Source organism: Pleurodeles waltl, chromosome 1_2 (assembly GCF_031143425.1).
Source record: "Pleurodeles waltl isolate 20211129_DDA chromosome 1_2, aPleWal1.hap1.20221129, whole genome shotgun sequence".
In the NCBI taxonomy this organism is placed as follows: domain Eukaryota; kingdom Metazoa; phylum Chordata; class Amphibia; order Caudata; family Salamandridae; genus Pleurodeles; species Pleurodeles waltl.
Genome location: NC_090437.1, coordinates 1,174,310,476 through 1,174,334,983, shown reverse-complemented (window position 1 = coordinate 1,174,334,983; position 24,508 = coordinate 1,174,310,476). Strand labels below are relative to the sequence as shown.

General features: G+C 42.7%; 1 protein-coding gene across 1 annotated transcript in view; it reads right to left on the bottom strand.

The window, feature by feature from the left end:
• HTRA3 (HtrA serine peptidase 3) overlaps positions 1-24,508 on the bottom strand; it is a 263,892-nt gene that overhangs the window by 136,825 nt on the left and 102,559 nt on the right. Inside the window, exons 3-4 of the mRNA XM_069203412.1 lie at positions 14,327-14,549; positions 4,704-4,898 (exon numbers count right to left, since the gene is read on the bottom strand). Of these exons, the coding sequence (XP_069059513.1) occupies positions 4,704-4,898; positions 14,327-14,549 (418 nt within the window). The remainder of the gene's footprint in view (positions 1-4,703; positions 4,899-14,326; positions 14,550-24,508) is intronic.

Here is a 24,508-nt window from a genome sequence, read left to right as displayed (position 1 = left end):
AACTACTAAGACTGATTAGATACCTCCATGAAGGGACTTATGCCCATGTTCGTTGGTCAGATAGTGGTGACCTAACGGAAGCCATACCCGTCAATAGAGGGGTTAGGCAGGGTTGCATCTTGGCACCAACACTATTTAATCTTTATATAAATGGTGCTGTGGACCAACTGCTACACTGTAATCATGATGCCCCTAGACTAGCTGGAACTCCGGTCCCTATTTTAATGTTTGCCGATGACACCTTAATAATTTCAAGAACACCTATGGGTTTGCAAAACGAACTGGATACCTTTTATAATTTTTGCTCCAACAGAGGACTTGAAATTAATCTAACAAAATCTAAGTTTATGGCCTTTAACCCACACAAATTATTTAGGGGAAAAATGACGATAGCAGGCCAATTAGTGGAGAGAGTCAGACAATTTGACTACTTGGGGATCAGGCTAAGCGACGACCAACGTTGGTCGGCACAGATCAAGAAGAGTCTGACAATACTTAGGCAAAGGGCTATAGTGATAGCCAAAAAAATAGCTAATACCTATGAGGGGGAGATAACACCTGCCATCACCGTTTATAAAGCCGTGGCAGTAGCGGCCTCAACTTATGGTGCCGAGCTTTGGGGCCATACTAATTCTAGATGTCTGACCACTGTAGAAAACCGGTTTATTCGAAACTTCCTAAAGTTGCCGATGAGCACCCCTCTCACTCCGCTCAGATTTGATTTAGCCCTAAATGAAATACACAATGAAATTGCACTAAGACCCCTAATGTATTGGATTAATCTTTGGACCTCAGAGGACCGGCATACTCTCCATGCAGCACTAGATGAATTTCTCGCAAATAACAGTGTACTAAAGATCCCTTGGTTTAGATACATCAGAGACACGTGTAAATTTCTCAAAATGGAGGAGGTGTGGAGTGCTCCCCACAATTTGGTAAAGGAAATAAAGGAACGTGTAAAAAAGTGCTACTGGGAGAACATTTTGACCCAAACTTGGTTAAAAAACCATGGCAGTCTGACTTTGCACTTCTTAGACCACAAATGCAGTCCCAAGTTTGAGGCTTACATGGATAATGTAAATCCTCCATATACCAAAACACTATTTATTAAGTTTAGACTAGGGACTCTTCCGCTTAAGTCATTTACAGCGCAATGGAGATCGGAGGACTGCAATTCAATATACTGCCATCACTGTCAAAAGACAAAAGAGTCACTTGCGCACTTTATGTTTTTCTGCCCTAGATATCTGGTACCCAGGAAAAAGTGGATTGCTCCCTTATGTAGGGAAATTGGAATAAGGGAATGGAATACGGCATTACGACTCCTAACAACTGATACAAGTGATAAAAATAGTTTTCTCTGTGGTGGGATACCTACGAAGTGCATGGTCAATAAGAACAAAAGAACTATTATAAATGTGTAATCCCAACACATTGGTTTTAGACCATATTCATTTAATATATCAGTTCTCAATTGGATGAAGCTATAGCCTTAATGGTCTGGACTTTTAGTTAAAGAATAATGATGATTTGCATGTTTTATAAATTTGTGACCATAACTTTATTTAGGGGTTTTAAAAAAAATAAAAAATAAAAAAGAGATAAATGAAAAATTGGTCCTCCAGCGGCGAGGGTTTTGTAAAAAATATAGGAGACATGAACTAAAACTTTGATAATTACGTGCTTTTAATAATTTGGTTTTAGATTATAATTAATTAGTCTGATAAATTGTAATTGATTGAACCCAAATTCTAACGATCTAATATTTTTATATGTCTTGAGATTTTGTAAAAACAAAAATGTTTAAAAACAATATTATCTACACATTTTTAAAAATCTTAAAGTGCTATGTTTCTTAATCATGTTATGTTTTGTTTTGTCTACTTTTATGGCTTACAGCCGAAATAAAGAAAGATTGATGATGATGACTCAAAAGATACGCCTAGCCAAGGGGCCATGGAGGTTTAACCAGATTCCACCATTTGCTGTGGGTGATTTCATGTAAGATGCTGGTCTAGAAGGTTTCTATTCAAGCAGTTCTTGGCATCCTCATGGTGCAAGTAATTACACCAACAGTGTAGCATATTAAATGGTCCATAGCAATCATATGGTGACCAGGTGACCATTTTGGAGCTGCACTGTTATAAAAGGAATCCTGCCCTTTTACCTGTGCTAGGTGCTCTGTAGTAGCAGGGGAAGCATCCGGGTGCAGTAAGTGCTCCTGTTGTTTCTTGCTCCCTCACAGTTCTATATGAATAAGCATGTGGCAACCCTCTACTCCTAGGGATCTGGATTAATTGAGGGTGTATAAAAATAAAAACAGTGGTTCCTTTGAAACCATTCATGTAACAGCATTTTTAGAAAATCGTAGGTGTCATAAATGTATAAGCAAATGCGTTTAGACCCCAGGAAAATGACTTGCATAGATTCTTCATCAGGACCAAAGGTTTTAAAAGTATTGTCTTCTGCCGGTCAGGTTAGGGATACACCAGAATCATCCTGGGTCACTGACCACCCATGGACTAGCAAATAGTGCACACAAGACTGACCTTCTGATTCAGCTCCTGTGACAAGCATCTGTTTTTTAAAATCTCGTTGTAACTACTTGAACTACTTCTGTTTAATTTCACAGTACTTTATTTCACTTTTGCGCTGTTACTTTTTCACTACTTTGTCATATTTCTAAGCACCTTTTGCAACTGAATAAATTTAAGTGAAATTATTTACATATTTTGGTGTGCTTTCTCATCACATTGGTATTGATCGTTTCTATAATTTAGATGTCTGGAACTGCTGGTATCTTTGCATTTGACCAAAAAAACTGGAGGTCAGGTTAACACAAAAACGATAAGAATAGAGTGAATAGTAATGCTGAGCTTCAAAAGGGGGTGTGGGACTTTTCTGACACTTAAAGATAGAGAGTGACATTTTCCGATGAAGGTTTGCCTTTTCATAGAAACTAAATACTTCCAAATGATGTAATTGTTACACATAGGGGCGTCTCCTCCATAAGAGCAGAGGAGTGTCGCCCCCCCCCGACAGAAGCAGCCGCTACAAATCCTTTCACAAGGAAGGGATAATATACTTTGTTTATTATCCCTTCCTTGTGAAATGGGCGGGCACTGGGGGTGACGAGCAGAGGGGAGTGCACTGTGCACTCCCCTCAGAGCGCATGTGTGTTTGGCTGGCCGGCCAACTGTGTTTCCCCTTTTTGGGCATTGTTGTATGTAATGACCACTGTGTTGGTGGGCTGGAGACCAGCCAATCCTAACGTTGCTTTGAGCAGCGTCAGGGCTGGCTGCAGGGCAGGCTGGGAGCCTGTGCCTGCGTGCAGCAACAACGTGGGAGAGAGAAGCAGCGCGCAGCGGAGGAGGTGAGTTTTAAAAAAGATGTATTTCAATAAATGTAAATGTATTAATCCCACCCTCCTGTGTGCCGCCCCGCCTCCAGGAATCCCCGTGAGCCATGACTGGCTACACATGCTCTCCGATGCCCGTGTTTTTTGGTGTACATATGATCAATGTTGTGACAAAGGGCCCTCATCTGCAGTGGACATGGAATTTTATTAAAACATTAAAACTCAGTTACCGCCCCAGGAACTTTTGATCTGAAAAACAAAAAAATACAGTGATCCAGAGCTGTAGTTCCAGATACCAAGGACATATAAAATATGTATTATAAGGGTGGATCTGGGGCAGATCAGTCTGTGCTTTTTTATTATCATACTTCAGAACAAATGTGTTACGCTACTCTATTATAATTTTCTCTGATAGTTTTGAAACCAGTAATCTAATTGTTTAAGTCTGCACCCAAAATTTCATCTGTGAATTTTAGATTTTGAAAGGTACCGTACATCACCCAAAATCACTCAGATTAGTTCACGAGTGTAAGAAATCAAAGCAATGAATGGCCCATACAGGGCCTGTCATACGTTTTAAACTTCCTTACTGACAGACCACACAAGTAGAAGTGCAATGCATTACAAATCAACGCGATCGACAATCACAATTTTGATACAGCTCAAATGCCATAGGGCTAGCTTGGAAGCACAATAACCCTAGGCCCATTGTGTGCATTTGACATCCAACTAGAATGTTGCGATATTGAAGGTTTCAGTAAATTGTCGGGGAAACTATTTTTCTTCCAAAAGTGCACGGCTCTCAAGGTGAGAATGGAGTTTACCCTCTCACTTCTGATCCCAGGTACACTGTATATGACATCCTTGACATATTGAAGTCTAAGATTCTTTGCCCTGCTATGGATTTGCATGTGTAGGTGATGCTGCTGGACAGAAAAGCTTCTAGGTTCTTGTTTGAGTACTAATCGTACCCAATGTAGAAATTGAATGGGTGCCAGGTTGTGCCTGGATGATAGAAGTGAACACCTCTCTCTGAAGATATCCAGAGCTGGCTAGCATAAATATATCTAGAATAAACAGAATATTGGCTTTCAGTGGCACAATGTGGTAATTTGCTTAGTTGTCTAAAGTGGTTTCCCTCTACATTCCAAAACAACATTGCTACTAAAATATTTTTCTGCAAGACTCATGCTAGACGATGGCTTGTTTTCGTTCACAGAATGTGTCACACCTGAGGGTTGTCATCTGTCACAAGTTCAGTTGTAAAGTGTAATTAAGAACACTTAGGGCTTTTACATGCATCGATTAAATAAGCGAATTGTCCACACCTGGGCGTCATACTTACATTAATAATAGCATCCGTTTGAATGTAATCCATATCTGAGTCTCTCAAACCAAGTTCCTTCCCATCCCTCTGTGCTGTGCTGACAATGCCAGTCGTCACAGTGTTCTGCAAGGCAAAGGGGCTCCCAATGGCCACAACAAACTCTCCGGGTCGTAGATCAGCCGAGTGGCCAAGCAACAAAACTGGCATTTTTTTCTAGAAGCAATGGTTACAGTCAATTAGATATCATGTCTAAAACAGGAGGTGGCTAAAATACACAGGCAACACAACGCACAGTTCTACAAACTAACACACTGTAAATGCTTCTATAGTGGCAGCAGAAAAGGGTAGACCTAAAAGGCTGGTGTGTGTTGTTAGGAGGAGGCCAGACAAATGACTGGCTGGAGAGATAACGTAGCCATTATTTTTCTGCTATTAACTTTGCTGTTTCTATATCTAGTTCTATAGAATTCTGATATACAGTAGTTAGCATCAACAAGCATTCTATAAGAAAGCACCTCTATTGAAGTCAGCATCCCTAGTGACGTGTGACAATGATAGCACAATAGTTATCATATTTTGTGGTGTTTAGTATTTAACAAATATATTAACCATATTTATACTTTTTTAGCGCCGCATTTGCGTCGTTTTTTCACGCAAAATCGGTGCAAACTTACAAAATACAATTGTATTCCCAGGGCCTGGCCGTATAGTAAAGGGGGAGGTGATATGCAGCCCCTCTCCACGAATGTATTCGTCCCCGGGGACCTCATCGCTCAGGGATCCAGCCGTGTAATAAATTTCAGTGCTGGGGACCTCCCTCCGCTGGGCCCCAGCCATAAGTGTATAGGAGAGTGGTCCATTAATGGCCCTGGGGACCTCGCCCCCCCGAGTCGGGTCATTTGCTATGCCCCAAGATGTCCTGGTGTGGGCAGAGAATCATGTGTTTGCTCTCACTTGGCGGGAGGAATTTCAAATCTTCAGCCAAACAGGAGCAAACATCAAGTCCACTCTCAGTGGGCAGGGGCCTGAAAAACGTCCCTGCCTCTAGCAGCAGACTTTAGATCTGTGTTCCTCCCTGCAGAGATGTGGGCAGGGAAACAGATCTAAATACTGCTTCCTCCTGCAAGAAGCAACATTATTTGCTGCTGCCTGCGGGTGGGAGCAATGCCGGCTCCCACGGATGTAGGGAAGTGGCTAGTGCCATGGGGCACCCTCACGGCCACAAATGATAGTGTTGTAGGTGCCCTTGGGTGGGCTCCAGGGCACCCACCCTTTGTTTGCCAGGGCCTGGGAGTTGAGGCCCCTGGGCCAAAATTGGCCCGGGGGGCAGTATTATTGGCAGACAAGACCGCTTGGTTACTTTTCACTTGTTATTGATATATTGTCTTATTAAGAAGGAAAAACACTTCCTACCCTTCACCAATCTACCTTTGGGATATACAGTTATCTGAAAAAGTCCTAAGTTGAGAAGAAACATGTGTCAGGTGAATCAGCTACGAAACATCATCATTGTACCATCTACAGTGATTGTTTTGGGTTGTACTGAGAAGAAATAAAAACACCACCTCTAATGCTATACGTCCTGAATATTTTTCTGTCTTAATACCGTGGAATTGTAGGATAATATTTCATATGACAAAAGCTAGGGGGCTTGAAGCAGAAAGTGAACAATATGTATACATTAGAGGTGTTCCTCTATTTAATTGTTAACAGGTGGTTTGTGTTATCATCAACGATCTTCGAGGGTCTAGCTGGGATACATTGTACCACTGTTCACTCTTTTTTTAAATTAAAAATGATAATAGTGGCCCTGGGGATCTGAAAAGGGGTGCCACATAGCCCCTCCCCTTTAAAATATATTTGGCCGTGGGGGATGGGGCGCCCAGGGCCATAATAGGTTTGGGGAAGGGGGCACTCTGGCCCCCTCCTCTTTAAAAATAAGACCCAGGGATCCCCAGGGACAGGCCTTGTGGCCAACTCCTCACTGCACACGGCCAAAGGCTGTGTGCACGGTGGGGTTGGCTGCCTTAGGGGCCCATTAGCCACAGAGTCTGGCTGCAGGCTTTGTGGCCAACCCCCAACTATACACAGCGAAAGGCCGTGAGCAGCATGTGGTTGGCTGCTTGCAGGAGACTGTGCCACTTTGTAAATATGGTGTGGCGATTTTGAAGCCTAAAGCCACATTACGTCAAAAAAATGACACAAAAGTGGTGCTGGAGCTTCTTAAATTTGTGCCTTATGTTTTTTTGTGTTTTTTTAGGGACAAATAGATTAAGTGACTTGCCCAGAATCAAAGGATGCAGAGCCGATGTAGGGATTCAATCCTGGTTCCCCAATTCAAAGGTTGGTTAAGGATGATGGTCTGAATCCAATCTAGATTGCTGGTGCCTAAGAGTTATCATCCAGCCTGGGCACTCATCACTGTGTTGTTGTCCAACATGGAAGCAGGGGTTTGTTTTGCTGCACTTTCCTACACAGTAGTGGTGTGGGCAGGTACAGACGAGCGCCCAGTATGCCCTCAAAGAGTGGATGGCCAGACTCACAGCACTCTGGGGGCTTGATTGAGGTCCCCAGCCATTAACTGGGGGTCCACCTAAGGGTAAGCACAGTCCTTACCTATGCCAATTGTCATGAGGGAGTCCTGGACATCATTGTCAAAACTGGGAAGCAGGGCTTCCTTAGCATGTAGTGAGGATGCACCAACATGGCTGCCAGTTTGTTTCTCTGCAAGGGACCCTTAGCTTGACTTTTAAGTATGTGACTCCTGCAGACCCTTGTATAGGATCCTGTTTTCTTTTTTCTTTACCATTGCATATTGTCTGTCCAGAAGAACACATCAGTATTGTCAACATCAGGGCAGTGCGCGCTCTATGGGCAACTGGAATGCAAAAAAACAGCACTTATGAAATAACGTAATTCATGCATTATGTTGATATGCTGTTGTTTATCCTTTTGCATTGCAGAGTTTAATCCTGAAGACCTATATTCAAGGTGCTTGTAAATACTGTTCATTTGCAATGTATTGCTGCAGGCTTTCAGAGTGTGTCACGGCGTAGTCCCTTTCCAGGGCCTACTAGAAGCTTTCTCTGCAGGATGACTGGGTGTGGTTTGTGGGCCAGGCCAGACTCTATATACGGTAGCCAGCCCAGCCCTATGTGCTCACTCTTCAGAGGTCCCGGTGCAGAGCAGCAGCAATTTCCTGAGCTCCTGTTCCGGGGGCCTACCTTGATCTTCCAGGCCTTTGGCCTTCATTGCATTGTTGATCCTTGATCAGGGCGGTAAGACTGAGGTCGGGCTGGGCCCCCGATCCTGTTTTCGAAGGCATTCGAGTTTTTGGGCCTAGTTTTCATGTTGGAAGATTTTTCCTTGTGCGTGTGAATGTGCTCTTGGTTTCTGGCATTTACATGTTGATATTTGAATCGGCAAGACGCGCGATTCATTCTTGGCATTTTACTTTTGAGATTTGGGTCAGCAACAGTGTGCGCGACCATTTCTAGACATTTGCATATTGACATTCGAATCGGCAAGACTCGCGATTCATTCCTTGTATTTAACTCTTGATACTCATTTTGCGCTACCATTTCTTTGCATTTACATGGTGGCATTCGAATCGGCAAGACGCGCGATTCATTCCTTGCATTAAAACTTTGATAATCATTGTGCGCAACCATATCTTGGCATTTACCTGGCGGCATTCGAATCAGCAAGACGCGCAATTCATTCCTTGCATTAAAACTTTGCTAATCATTGTGCGCGACCATTTCTTGGCATTTACATGGTGGCATTCGAATCGGCAAGACGCACAATTCATTACCGCATTTAAATCCTGATGTTTCAGATCGCTTGCAGAGTGCGCAATCATTTCATGGCATTTACATATCCTTGTTGAAATCGGCAGTGTGCGCGATTCATTTCCCGCATTTAAAACTAGGTGTTAAAATTCAAGATGTTACATTATATGTGCATATTAAGTCCTTAATACAATTCTTATTGTGTTCCAGGAAATGTTCAGATTACTTTTTGTCCTCACGTAAAAAGACCATGTTTGTTCTGAAAACATAATTCTAGAAGGTTCTTATATTCCTAGACAATGTGTAACATTTCATGAAAAGTTTCATTGAGAAGTTGTATTAATCATTCTTGATTCCTTCCCAGGTACCCAGATGTTTTGAGGCCTAGTTGTTAGTCCTTTCTTAAGTTATCCATGGTTACAGTATTGCAATGCTTAGAATCATAGTCTAGTGAAAATCAATGTGATGTAATCTTGATATTGTGTGGTTTAACCTTTTGCTTCCCTCAGGTCTCCTTCCCAGCTGTTCCCATCCTAATCCCCTTTTCCCCCGCTTGGACTCTCTCAGGCTCTGTGATTTTATCTATCGGAGTCTTGGAGCTGTCTAGTGGTGGACATGTTGGGAACCTGCGCAGACCCCGAGGATCTGGTCTCCCTGACAAGTATGCCGCCCTTTGCTGTATATTTGTACATTCATTATTATCAAATTATCCTTGTACAAGTTTCGGTTTTATGAATTGATTCACAAAGTTCAACTTCCACTTTTGTGTAATTTTACTTTTTTTTTGTATTCACAAACTATGAGGTGATAGTAATTTACCACTGTGGAGACTCCGGTGTTGGGGGCTGAGAAGTCTGCAAATAAAAAGCTAGGACAGGTCTATCATTTTATGTGTGGAGTTCTCCATCCTGACTGCGGTGCTTCCGCAGTTGTGAACGTACTATTAACTCATAATTTGTGAATACCAAAGAAAACCTAAACTTATGCAAAAGTGTAAATTTGCTTATGTAAATCAGGTCCTGTGTCTCCTCTGCTGTCCAGGCCCATTATGTAATATGGTCCCTCACTGGCTAGTCCATTATTTGTGTGAAAGAAATGGCAAATTCCTTCTACCTGAAAAAGGCCAGATGCCATTATAGTTTGCTAGAAAATGTACCAGTAAAAACAAATTCATTTTTTCATAACATCAATTAATTGAATCTTGCCTATGCTTACAAACCCTTTACCGTTTTATTTTCAGTTCTGTTCCTCTTTTAACATTCTTTACAAGGATGGAGGCCACACATTAATTACCTCATGGGTTTCCATGTGCTCTGCCTCATTCATCCTGCTTCATTTATTTCTACTCTTCAGTCAGACCACCATCAATACCATTTCTTAGCAGAGACAATGGAGGGAATCTTCACTTGAAGGGGAATTGCCAAAGTCTGGAATGCCAGAAGTGAGTAGTGGAGCTGTAGATGTCAGCCGCTGCTCTGCGAACATGTAAAGTTGCTGTGGCACCAATTCTTTCTAGATGAAAGCAGCACTTGTTTCATTTTGCTGTTTTGGTGCCAAAAACCGGTCATGGATGGAGCTTCACCTTGGCAGTCGACAAGGGCTGTCACTATTGGCATGAGGTGTGGGTCACACTGGACCCTTGCGTTGTTGGTCATCGCGGGTGATCGCTGTTGGCGCAAAGTGCAGGTCTTGATAGAGCTTCTTACTGGTGAACAATGTGGAAGGTTTCTGTCAGTACAAGGTGTAGGCCCCTCTGGAATCTTCACATTAGCGGTCCCTGTGGGTGGTCATTTCTTGGCACAAAGAGGTTACTACATGGTCGCAAGGAGCTATCTTTACCTTCATTTCAAAAGGAGTAACTCTGGTACAAGGCAAGGGTCCAGGGCCTGGTGGTCACCTCTTGATGATCAGGACTCACTTCAGCAGGGGCCAGCAGCAGGACTCAGGTAGGTCCAGTTGGTGCTGCTCAGCTGGACTTCTGCAGTGAGGTGTCTGGAAGCTATTGTGTCCCTATAGCTCAAACAGGTCATATAACTGACATTTGGAATCAAACCGTGGAACATGGGTTCAAGGCAAGCATGTCATCTCCCTTCTTTGGACCGCAGGGAAGTCCTTCTTCAGAATCTTCAGAATCTTCCACAGGTATACAAGAGTTCTGATGAGAGGTTTGGAAGTTGCCACATTTATACTTGGTGACAGCCTTTGAGTGGGGAAAATCCCTGGCCTACTCGCAAATTGGTTCTAGTCAGTTCTTCAGACTTTACCATTAAAGAGGATTTTAAATTACAATTCTTTTGAGTGGAAAAAGTATTTCTCTATCTGTTCTCAAACTGGAGTTATCACTTAATAAGGGTAATAGTGTAATGCAGTCCTAGTCTAAAGTAGAGACATCCTTTCAACAGAGAAAAACAGCTTTAGGAGCTTTGCACTGCTTGGACATGTATAACTTATGTACATATGTCCTACTTTTTAAATACCATGCACCTTGCCCTAATAGACTTTAGGCTCTAACCTAGGTATGACTTATAAATATTAAAAAAAGAGGTTAAGGGCTGGAAAAAAAGTCTATTGTTTCAGATTGAAGCAGCTATTTCAACCTAAACTACAGGTTGCAGTGGCAGGCTTCAGGCATGTTTTACAGTGCTACTTTAGTGGGTGGCACAATATGTGTTGCAGCCCACTAGTAGCATTTAGTTTACAGGCCCTAGGTACAAGTAGTACAATTTACTAGGGACTTAAAAGTAAATTAAATGTACCACCCATGTTTTCAAGGAAGCACAAGCACTTTACCACTGGGTAGCAAAGAAAATGTACACTGAGTCCTAAAAGTCAATAAAAATGGGTTTAGCAAAGGAAGGCAAAAATTTGGAATGACCCTTCAGAGAGGGCCAGGTCCAACACTGACTCACTTATTCTCACTAGGTCTAACTGATTTACGCAATGAGTCATTATCACTCTGACCCACTCAGCCTCATTCATTCTCACTTTCATTCAGCCCTACTCATTCTGATCCATTCAGTCTCACTCAGTCTCACACAGTCCCATTCATCCTCACTCAATCTCACTAAGTCTAACTCAGTTCACTCTAACTCATTCTCACTCATTCTCCCTGATTCACTCATTCCCATTCATTCTGATTCACTGAATCTCACTCTGACTCATACTTGTTCAGTCTCACTCATTGTGACGCCATCCCATTCATTGTTACTCATTCTGAATCACTCAACAGCACTCTGACTCAGTCACTTGCAATCTGTCTCACTCATTCTCATTCATTCACTCAGTCTCACTTGGTATCACTCTGTCTCAAAGACTCACTCAGTCTCACTCATTCAGTCAGTCTAACCCATTCTGATTCACTCAATATCACTCTGATTCACTCATACTCACCTGGTTTCACTCATTTTTATCACTCATCCTCACTCACTGAGTCTCACACAGTTCCTCATTCTCAATTCTGAACCAGTCTCACTCATTCTCACTCAGTTTTACAAATTTTCACTCAAACGGACTCAGTCTGTCTCACTTATTCTCTGACTCATTACTCATTAAGACTAACTCAGAATGTGACTCACTCAGTCTCATACACAGTAACACTCTGTTATGCTCACCATCATTCTCCCTCACTCTAATTCATTCTTACTTGTACTCACTTTTGTTCACACACGCACACGCACATACACACGCACATGCACAGGCATAACACAGACCCCTACAGCCGAACCCTTTAAGAGGGCCCCCAATCAGAACAAGGTCAAAGAATATCTGTGAGGGTCTTTCCTCACATTCTGCAGGAGGGCCCATCATTTTGTGTCATGCCACATCTGCTCACATATACAAATACTCTCTCTCACAGACACACTCTTGCTCATAACGTACAGCTTCTAAAAGCTTTATATTTTTACTTACCTTGCTAATTGTGCAGGTTCCTTGGACTCTTGCTGCTTCATTCTGCTTCCAGCACTGGAGCGTGAAACTGAAACTTCGACCCTGCACAGTCAAAGATTTGAGGTTTCAGCCTCTGCTCTTTCAACCACCATTTCCCAACTCTGTGGTGAGTTGTGAAAAGATGGTGTGACTGGTTGATTGCCAGTTAGCCATAGACACTACAGGGCACAAGCCTGAGGTGTCAACGGCTACCATTAGTACATCACAAATGGTCGAGGCATTGAGGCGTGCCAGACCCCTGAGACCAGGGCTGTGGTTACACCAGCCCTGAATAATTTATCTGATGGTTAGAGTAGGTGCCTTCATGGACCTGCGCCAGTCATGAGACAGTTTCACTAACTGTCTCAGACGGTTGCTGGGTACCATTTTTTATTATACCAACAGTGAAACAGTGAATAATAGATTATTAGTTACGCTTGGTATAATAAAAACTAGCCACAAACATGGAGTGCGTAGGCCTGGAGCTGAGTGACATGACCACTGAGAAGAGAGGATTGCATGGTCAGTAGTTGATGACACCTCCATATATGGTTACTTCTAATAATGTTAATTCCTGTTCAATGTATTGAGAGGGTGAATGGTAAATGGGTTGGGCCTGGACCTAATGGAAGTTTACGATGGTTAAATCTCACACTTTGTGTACACTAGTTTCTAAGGCTCAGTTTTGAGGATTGGTGGTCAGTGGGGATTAGCTAAGTCCCACAATGCCTATGGTTAGCGAAATCAATAACCCATAACAAACCAGATATGGACACTTCCATTGATGCCACTTCCAAGGACAGGCTGGGGATGTGGGTCATTTGGGATGGGCCTGACCCGCATGACATGTAACTAATCCAATAACTAAGGGCCAGATGTAGCAACCAGTTTGCGACTCGCAAACGGCAAAAATCGCCGTTTGCGAATCGCAAACCGGAGTTTGCTATGCAGAAATGCATTTTGCGAGTCGGGACCGACTCGCAAAATGCATTTCAGAGTCGCAAATAGGAAGGGGTGTTCCCTTCCTATTTGCAACTCGCAGTGGTATGCAATTGCATTTGCGACCGCATACGCGGTCGCAAATGGAGTCGCAGTTACCATCCACTTGAAGTGGATGGTAACCCACTCGCAAATTGGAAGGGGTCCCCATGGGACCCATTCCCCTTTGTGATTGGACCCACCAATATTTTTTCAGAGTAGGAAGTGGTCCAAGGGACCACTACCTGCCCTGAAAAAATCCGAAACTAAAGGTTTCGTTTTTTTTTTTAAGTGCAGCTCGTTTTCCTTTAAGGAAAACGGGCTACACTTGAAAAAAATAAACTGCTTTATTTCAAAGCAGTCACGGACATGGAGGTCTGCTGGTCCCAGCAGGCCTCCATACCCGTGAGTGCCCATAGTCGCTATGGGGCCGCAATTTGTGACCCACCTCATCAATATTAATGAGGTGGGTCTTTGCGACCCCATAGCGAGACACCGTTCTGCATTGCAAATTGCGGACTCGCAAATTGCAACTCGCATTTGCAAAGTTGCTACATCTGGCCCTAAATCACTATCGTTGGTTACTCACAATAATGTCAATTTCTGTTCATTACTTTGTGGGTCTGTGGGTGAATAGCTACAGGATTGATCTCGAAGTTAGAGATAGTGGTGTCAGTAGCCCACATCACTTACTATAAATGTACTTCCGGGACAGGACATAATGTTCATTATTATTGATACCATTCCAACTGTGGGACTTCCAGATCAGGTTTAGAAAGGGTGGAGCTTGACTAAGAATGGGGCCATCGTCGCCGGGGCAAATTCTGAATGGCCTGCTAGCTTTTAGTTTCACGGAAAGTATTCTTTCCTCTGTTTAGAGATTTATATATAGAAATGAAAGCTAATTTAGATTGTAATTGAGGAAGCTTAACAAGAATTACTTACTCTAGGATGGATCTTTATTGTTGCAATGTCGGATTTCTTGTCAATATCTTTAATTGTTGCTTCATATGTATCTCCATTTTGAAGCTGGACTTTCAGCTGTTGTCGGCCGGATACTGCGCTGTTGCTCGACACCACATGAGCATTGGTCACAATCAATCCCAGGTCCGACATGATGAACCCAGATCCACTGGACAAGGGGACGTTTCGCCCAAACAAAGGATGCCTGCGTGAAGACATCGGATGCTCATTAACTAAATAAATCTAAAACAAGAATTTTAGAAAATGTTAAACCAATCAAAAGTAACACATGAACTTGACAAAACCATGTCAGTAGTTGTAAATGTCTGATCATATTCTAACTGCTCATATTTTTCTGTCTGGGGTTGTTTATACTTGCCTGTCCATTTACACTTTTGAACTTTCTGCTTACATTGGCAAGGCCACGTCTTGGCAGAAGAACCAGACTGTGCGCTGTCGAGAGTAAATTCTAGATTAAGATATAAACCCCTGTGGGGCCTCAGAAATGTCACATAAAAATGGTCAATGAAAATCAAACCTCAAATAAAAAACTCAGATTTTTTTAATTATTCCTTATGGCCAACTATTTCCACTGAGGCTCCTTTACTAGCGGATGGGGCATCTGCCACATTTGTGATGGAGTACATTTATTTTTGAGGGCCGGCCCTTAGACCCATATTTATACTTTTTAAGCGCCTCATTTGCATAAATTTTTGACGCAAAAGCGGCACAAACTTACAAAATATCATTGAGTTCTGTAAGTTTGCGCCGCTTTTGCATAAAAGAAAATGACACAAATGCGGCGCTAAAAAAGTATAAATCGGGCCCTTATTTTCTGCCTCGAACATATTGTATACTGCGAGCAAAAGACACGTATGGGAAAGGCGGAGGAAGAGAAAAACGAAAACACGTCACAAATGGAGAAGGCAGAAAGCTACAAGAGTGAGCTGAATGGTGGGTCTCATTAAAAGGGTTAACAAATACTATGGATTATGGAAGGGAGACAAAAGAGGGAACTTTTGGAGTGTGAGTATTGAACCTGATGGGTGCTCTCTTTTTAATTTCTGCTCAATACGAGCATTCACCTTCTTGGTTTCCAAAGAAATACCCTTGACATCAGCGAGCTATGTGTGACTGAAGGCTTTGCATTGCTAGGTTGTCTGCCTGAAGGACTTAGGCAATCGGCTGATCAAAGGCTAAGCTCTAGCGCCATCCCTCATTGCACAAAGCTGAACGTTGTGTATAGCAAGGAATGTCTGCCAACAAGAGTTGCCTGCAGGCAATGCACAACCTAAAATGGGTACATGAAATGTGAATCAAGTACATTGTGTTAATGACGTGTGTTATGTGTTGCATACAATAAATAATGAAGTGGCAGTCGCCACTGTGTAGTGTTGATTGTCACACTTTCCATTGAAAAGGCATTTTTTGATGTGCCTAAAACTTTGGTCCCCATAGACTGATAGTCTGGAGCCAGGGCTGGGATGAAAGGGGGACCTGTGCACTTCAAGGACCTGCTTTGAAGTCACCACCCACTTCAAAGGCACATTTGGGTATAAGTACTTGGGCTCTCAACCTACCTACCAAGAACGTACACTATGGGACTTGGTAAGAACTCTGCTGAAGTAAGGACTGCTGTGCTACAAGGATTGCCACTATGCTTTACTGACTGTTCTGAGGAACTGCGTCATTGCTTTGCTGAGCTGCCTCTGCTGCCTGCTGAACTCTGCCCTGCTGTGGACAAGGACTGGACCCATCTCTCTTGAACCCAGAGTGACTCCAAGGGCCTCCGGGCTTGCCTTCTGTTTTCTGAAGTGTCCGGGACACAAAAGACTTCTTACAACTCACCTGTTAATTATCCTGAATGAGCCTTCAACCAGCTCCTGGCCTCCAAAATGCATTTCTCCAGGCTCTTGAAAGTGGTCTTTCTGCTCTTTTTGCTCTTCAAATCAAGCTTTTGGGCTCTTCGCGCCCTCAAACGGGCACGTTCGCACCCAAACCGCAGCACTCACACAAAGGATCAGTTTGAACGGCACAATTTCATCTCTTTGCACACCAACATTGCCACTTGTGACAGGAAGGTTCCAGCCTGTCCTCTTTGTGCCCATGAACAGGCTCTTGGCACCAAACTGAGAAGGTAAAACTTCAGCTAAACTTACCTGGTACTGTATCCGACCTGCAATCCAATGCGGTTGGCCTGAATTTTGGATTTGCATTGGTTCCTTACGACCTCATATGTAACAGTTTGACCGCTAGAGACTTCTGAGCACTATTTTTAGCTTATTCTTTAATAATTCATATCTCGACTTCTACAGATTTTTGTCATTTTGGTCTTTTTTTACTCAGATAAATATTTTCTATTTTTCTAAACTTGTGTGGAGTCTTTTTTGTGTTTTTTTCATTGTGTTACTGTGTGTGTGTTGCACAAATACTTTACACATTGCTACTTAAGTTAAGCCTGCCTGCTCTGTGCCAAGGTACCTGAGGGTCAGCACAGGTTAGTTTAAAGTCTGTATCTGACTTACCCTGACTAGGATTATGAACCCCACTTGGACAGGGTGTATACCTCTGCCAACCAGTGATGTAACAAAACTTGATGGGGCCCACTCTGCAAAGTACACAGAGAGGCCCCCTCCTCCCCAGCCCACCACCTACCAGTTTTGCTGAAGGGGCCCCTTGGAGCTTCAGCCACTCCTGCACTGCAGGGGATGCAGGGCCTTTTATTACGCCACATAATTTGGCAGAAGGCTAGAAGACTTAGGGCCTTAGAGTATGGCAGACAAGGTACACCACCAAAAACATGGCAGAAGTTGAGTCATTTGTAGTACAAATGCATAATAGTCAATGGCAATCGAAATACAGCAGATGGAACATCCTCTACATTTTAGTACAGCACCCTATCCGACAAAATATGGACCCTAGACTTCTATTGGTATCTCTATTGGATTGTGTAAGCTCATCAGGAAGTGCAAGTTAATGCTGATACATTACATTTTCGTTTTCTAATAAATTTGGCACTGCATTAAATGTGGCTGGCAGTTAATAAATTTCAGCCAGTGCAAGATTCTTGTGGATCCAGCATGGGGGACTAGGTGGAGTGAATTTGAATAGGGTGTCAAAACAATTTTATTTGCTACTAACTTTGGCAGCTTTTGATGGGTAAAATGCATAGAATGCATACAATGTGGATGATTTAAAATCTTTAGCTTACTTTAGTGTTTGTTTAGTGCTCTCCCTTTAAAGAAGTGGTTCAGTTGCTAATAGATGTAGCACCGTTAGATGAATTTCCAGAAAATGTGGCTGACATTTGGCAGGTTTAGCATTATATTGAAATGTCAAGTTTTAAGCAGATCTGTTGAGGGGGCAAAAATAATGGAGGAGCACAGTAAAGACGTAATTAATTCATAACCTTGGCTCTGTTTGGTGAATCTGCACAAAACATGGCATACAGCAAATTCAGCTCAATTCAATAAAATCAGATCAGACGGAGGAGGGGCAAAGTTAAAGGGGAGGGTCAAAAATGGCCAACCCTAGCAGGGAATTGCTAAAGGCTGTGCATAGCTGGTGTTCTCTGCCTGTGCAGATTAGGCAATGGCCCTTGCAGGCGTCCCTCACTGTGAAAAGCTGAATGGCGTGCATAGCAGGGAAAGTCTGCCCACTAGGGTTGGCCACATGCCACGTAGAGCTCAAAATGGCTACATGGAAGGTGAATAAAGTACATTGTGTTCATGGTGCGCATTGTGTGTTGCATACCATAAGTGATGAATTTCAAGACTTTTTGTTTTTGTATTCGCTCAACCATAACTAACTTTAACTTGTGTTATTTCAAGTGAATATATATCCTCATTTGACCTACGGGTAACAGAGGAACTAATTATATCTGTGCAGTGATTTTTGTGTAGCTATAAATGAAATCAGCCCTGCATAAATCTCTTTGAAAAAATTAGCGTGGATGCTCATCTCTCTTACTGACATTTTCTCTAAAATTCTTGAAAGCATTGTTTCAATATTTACTATATATCTATAAACAACTTTATTTATCCCGTCCTTTAGGCTTCTACCATCTGCTCCATAGAAATTACCCTCACTTACATCTCCAACTTGATTACTACAGCTCATCACAACTGACTTGCATCACTTTTTAGCCATCTATTCTGCTCAGCTTTACTTGATGCTATCAACCACTCGATACTCTTCAATAAGCTCACCACCCTTGGCACTTTCTACATCTACCAATGTTATTTTCCAGTCTCCTAGTGCTCTGACCTGTCCATGCCTACCATCTCTGCATTGGAGTCCCTCAAGACACCCATTGTTGCCCCTGACTATTTTTGTCCTATACCACTTCTCCATATATGACCATCTCCTCCTTTAACTTCTCCTACCACCTATGTTCTCACAACAGCCAATTATTTTTCCCTTATACACTCCAGTCTCAAAATGTCCCTTTCACCATCATCTCACCACAAGAATGGATGGCTATGCACACCATAATGCTTAACTCATTTCAATGAAGAATTGTTCGGTGCCGATGATCTCCTTATGAGTAATGAATTGTCACTGGTTGCATTGCGAGTTCCAGCACACTGGCTGTGAAGGGAAAGACACGCATACAAGTGATAAGACATTCAGAGTTTATTCAGTGGCACTGGGGATAAAAACGACTTTGGTCCTGGTGTATATAGCCATTTTGCAGTCGCAACCCATGAGATTCACAAAATCACAGAGCTTAAAACACCAACATGACTTGTTGCTATCTACTACACCCATTTTGCAATTCAGAAAAGCATTTCTAAATAGCAAAATGAGTTTACCAACTCCTTCAGAATCATTTTAAGGACTAGTCCAGTACTGATAAACTAGATGCCTTACTATTGATAGGTGAGTCAGTACTGATAAACTAGTTCAGTACTGATAAACTAGCTCCCTCAGCCTTGATAAGCGTTTCAGTACTAATAAACTAGATCAGTACTGATTAACTAGCAGCCTCAATATTGGTACGTGAGTCTTTACTAATAAACTAGCTCAGTACTGATAAACTGGTTGCCTCACTATTGGTAGGTGTGTCCGTACTAATAAACTAGCTTAGTACTGATAAACTAGCTGTCTCACTATTGGTAGGTGTGTCAGTACTAATAAACTAGCTCATTACTGATACACTAGCTGCCCCAGCATGCATAAGAGGGTCAGTACGAATAAACTATCTCATGATGCAGGTTTAGATGAAGGTGCTTTGAGAGAGCCCTTTGGATGCTTGAGTATTGTAATGCCAAAGTAGGGTAGAGGTGTACTGTAAGAGCTCTGTACTGATGTACAGGCAACCAGTGTAGTTAGTACTTACAGACCTGTATATGATGCAGATCAAGATGTACGGCTTTTTCTATCCTTCAGTACAGGTAAACTGGTATTATGGTGCATGATCCACGTTAGGATAGAGGCATGTTTTGTCTCAGAATACTTGTGCATTAAAGGCTTCTTCGCATAGCAGATCGAGTGAAATCAGGAGCAAAACAAAGTTAGTATGTGTGTGTGCCACGCATGCACAGTCTTCACACGTACAAATAAAACAAGCATTTGCAGTGCAATAGGTCTCGCATATTTCAAACAAGTTAATTGTCTTCTTTGGACAACAGCGCCAATGAGCAAAAAAAGAAAAAAAAAGAAAACATGAGTGGAAACTGAGAAAAGACGACTTAACAAAATAAAATAAAGGTAGCTTTAAAAAATAAAACTTTTCAACAAGCCTTCTGTTTGTGGGGCACTGGACATTAGAAGAAAATAGTACCTTGATCACGTCATGAGCAGCAGACGGGCACTAATTGAGTTGAAATCAATTAGTGCTTGATCCCTGCTCCACACAGAGGAACGGAAATGATGCCAGACATGCCTTGACAAATTTTGAGGCTGTAAAGAAGAGTGCCACGCAAACAAACAAATAATGAGCAACAGGCGGGCTCTAAGCCCTTTACTGAGCACAGCAGTGACGAATGTGTAAGTGCATTCACTCGCAGGCTCAACCCTGAAAAGGAGTGCAAATAATTTGCATACCGTCTGTGAAAGAAGAATGTCTGTATGTAATGTGTCTCCTGTATTTACATCTAAACGTCACACAAAAACACTTGCCACAACTTCAGATGCAGAGTGTAACGTTTAGATGCCAAGACTGGAGACATGTCATACAACATATCTTGTTTCACGAATTATATGCAAAATTTAATGGACCCCTTCCCCTTTGTGAATGGAAGCGTGAATATTTTTTCAGAGCAAGTAGTGAGTGGTCCCACGGACCACTGCCTACTCTGAAAAAGTGAAAAGAAAACTTTTCCTTTTTTGTTTGAAATGCACCTTGTTTTCCTTTAAGGAAAAAAGGCTGCATTTAAAAAAAACTGCTTTATTTAAAAGCTGTCACAGACATGGTGGTCTGCTGTCCCCAGCAGGCCACCATCCCTGTGAGTGCGGCCATTCCCAATGGGTCACAAAGACCTACCTCATCAATATGCATGAGGTAGGTCGCAAATTGTGACCCACTGGGAATCACTAAGGGCCAGATGTAGCAAGCATTTTGCATGGTGCAAACTGCGAAAATCTCCGTTTGCGCCATGCAAAATGCCGATTGCGATGCTCAGTTCACAATTTGCGAGTCGGTACCGACTCGCAAATTGTGAATGCGACTCGCAAATAGGAAGGGGTGTCCCCTTCCTATTTGCAACTCGCATCGCTATGCTAAATTGCTTTGTGACCGCGAATGCGGTTGCAAAGCAATTCGCAGTTACCACCAGTGTCACACTGGTGGTAACCCATTTGCAAAAGGGAAGGGGTCCCCTTTGGACCCCTTCCCCTTTGTGAATGTTGCCAAAAAGGGTTTTTCAGAGCAGGCAGCCTACTCTGAAAAACCGAAACCAAATGGTTTCGTTATTTTTTTTATTTTGCAACTCGTTTTCCTTTAATGAAAACGGGCTGCAAAATAAATAAAAAAACTGCTTTATTTAAAAAGCAGTCACAGACATGGAGGTCTGCTGTTTTCAGCAGGCCACCATCCCTGTGAGTGCAGGGACTCGCTCTGGGGTCGCAAAATGCGACCCACCTCATTAATATTAATGAGGTGGGTCTTTGCGACCCCATAGCGACTCGCAATTTCCGATTTGCAAAATCGGACCTACCTACATCTGGCCCTAAGTGTTTCAGAGACACATTTGTACATCTCATTTTGCGAGGCTCTAATTGCGACTCACAAAAAGTTGCAATAAGAGACTCTCAAAATGAAATGGACAGACATCTGGCCCTAGATTTCTGGCAAGGCTTGCTGGTAGGGCTTGGGTATAGTAAGTTGCATTTCAAGTTGCTGTCTCTGAAAGGCTGGATTAGTTTGGCCAGAGCCATCTGCATGCTTGGTCAACGTGTCTGTAGGCTAAATGGTATGAGGAAAGGTCATTCACATGCCAGATGAATGACTCAGAAAAGGCCAGAATGTTGCTGTGCACCTATTTGTTACTTTCTTTGTATGAATACTACTTTTTCCGGTTGTGGAACCAAGAGCACAACCATTGTTATCTAGAGTAGTAAAAACAATGTCAGTAACCTTAGTGGCAGTTTTAATACTAATTCTAATAGGAGTATTAGTATGCTATGCGCATCAGCCAGTAGTAGAGCCTTGACTAGTAGTGTCAGTAATAACAGTAGTTAGGATTATATCAGCCTTCATTTTAGAGGGTGAATTTATGCTGATGTCTTAACATTGTTAATGAATGTTTCACATCTTCATTGCATACATTGCTAAGTCACATAAAATGGCTTCACATTATTTTATGATTAATGCTATTATAGCTCACCTCCTTTGAAGCTCTTGCATATTTCCTCTAGACACGAACAAATGTGGGAATAAAGCTGACAATTAATTTTAGCTTGGCATTAAAAGCATTTCAGAATTATCCCACTGCATTCATTAGGTTCCGTTGGTTTCCATGCCTCAGTATGTCTTTTTTTTGCTGTGAATGCGTGGTGCTCTTCTTAATTCTTTTTTCCTATGCCTTTTAGGGTTGATTTGTGAATGTCGCTGGATGCTACATTAATTAATGGCAAATATTTTTGTACACATGAGAATAAGGGTTTCAGTCCATGCATTCCCAAACTAGAATCTTTTTAAGTCTTACATTAGGCAATTCCTTTTCATTTTCCGACATTATGTGGATAATATGCTTGTGTATATAGGCTTTTCGCCAGCCCTCTTTATTCATTGGTCTGTTGTTGTGTCACGCACATTTTTCTTATGATTATGACATCATACAGGATGGGGCAGACCACTTCAGCGACCGGTCAACTTCACTATGAGTCACAGCATTCTTACCATTCACAAGGAACACATCCACACACAAAGTAATTCCATTCAGTGACAGCAGAAAACTGTGGCAAACAAATATTTTAGCATTTAGTCAGTTTTTGAGACCAGCACCTTCCCCAACAACAAAGTTTTGCAAAAACATGACAAACAAAACAACCATTTGCAATGCAACGGGTCTCGCATTTGCTCGAGTTAGAGCTATTTGGGATGTAAACTCCTAACCAGACGTTTCTTGCCACACAAATTAAAAGAAAAAAACGAAGGCCCGTATTTATACTTTTTGACGCTAAACTGCGCTAACGCCATTCTGAAGCGCCATGCGGGCGCCGTATTTATTGAATGGCGTTAGCCGGCGCAAGCAGACCGGCGCTGCCTGGTGTGCGTGGAAAAAAACCACGTACACCAGGCAGCGCCGGCGTAGGGAAAAATGGCGTTAGGGCGTCTTAAAAATGGCGCAAGTCAGGTTGACGCTAAAAAATCATCTTAACCCGATTTGCGCCATTTTAAACGACGCCCAGACGCCATTTACATGACTCCTGTCTTAGTAAAGACAGGAGTCATGCCCCCTTGCCCAATGGCCATTCCCAGGGGACTTATGTCCCCTGGGCATGGTCATTGGGCATAGTGGCATGTAGGGGGGCACAAATAAGGCCCCCCTATGCCACCCAAAAAAAAAAAAAAAAAAAAAAATTATACTTACCTGAACTTACCTGAATGTCCCTGGGATGGGTCCCTCCATCCTTGGGTGTCCTCCTGGGGTGGGCAAGGGTGGCATGGGGGGTCCCTGGGGGCAGGGGAGGGCACCTGTGGGCTCATTTTGAGCCCACAGGCCCCTTAACGCCTCCCCTGACCCAGGCGTTAAAAAGTGGCGCAAATGCGGGGTTTTTTGACCCGACCACTCCCGGGCGTAATTTTTGCCCGGGAGTATAAATACGACGCATTTGCGTCACCGTCATTTTTTTAGACGGGAACGCCTTCCTTGCATCTCATTAACGCAAGGAAGGCGTTCACGCAAAAAAATGACGCTATTTGCCCATACTTTGGCGCTAGATGCGTCTAACGCCAAAGTATAAATATGGCGTTAGTTTTGCGCCGAATTTGCGTAGAAAAAAACGACGCTAATTTGGCGCAAACGGAGTATAAATATTCCCAGAAGTGCGACCGCACTATGTAAAATGCAGCACGATCATGCTGAAATTGAAAATGGACAAACTGAGCGCGATCGACCTGCGTGGAAAATAAAAAGATAAAATAGTCCGGAAACCATGCTGAAAACATGGAGCCTCGTATGTTTTCAGTAGTTTACCAGTGCTATGAAGGTGGGCTAAACACCAGAAAAGGCATGACGTATGCATGCCTTTCACGAATGAAAGGAAGCGGATTTTAAAAGGCAAGCCCACGAACCAATGAAAGCGACTGATGTGACACGGGCGTGGTTAGAAACGCAAAGAGAGATTACTGCAGGGGACAGAGCGCTTTGCGCTTACCCCTTAAAAAAGGCATTAACAAAGCCAAAAGGATGCAGTCAATGCCAGTTCTTTTAGCTTGACAAATGTTTTTTCTAAGCAACCTATGCTCTTTAAAGCAACCGTGCTGCTTTAAAAACAATATTTCACTTTTGGACCACATAATGGGAGCAGCCAGTAGTCTGCTGGTCCACTGCCTGGCCTTGACAAGTCACCCTCACAATAGCCAAAGCAGGAATTGGTTAACAAGGCCACCTTCCCTTTTGCAATGTGTTACTACCATTGAGTCAGTAACTCGCTAATGGTTTGTATCAGTAATTACAGTAACAAACCACTGATACATCTCATTGTGAATCACAA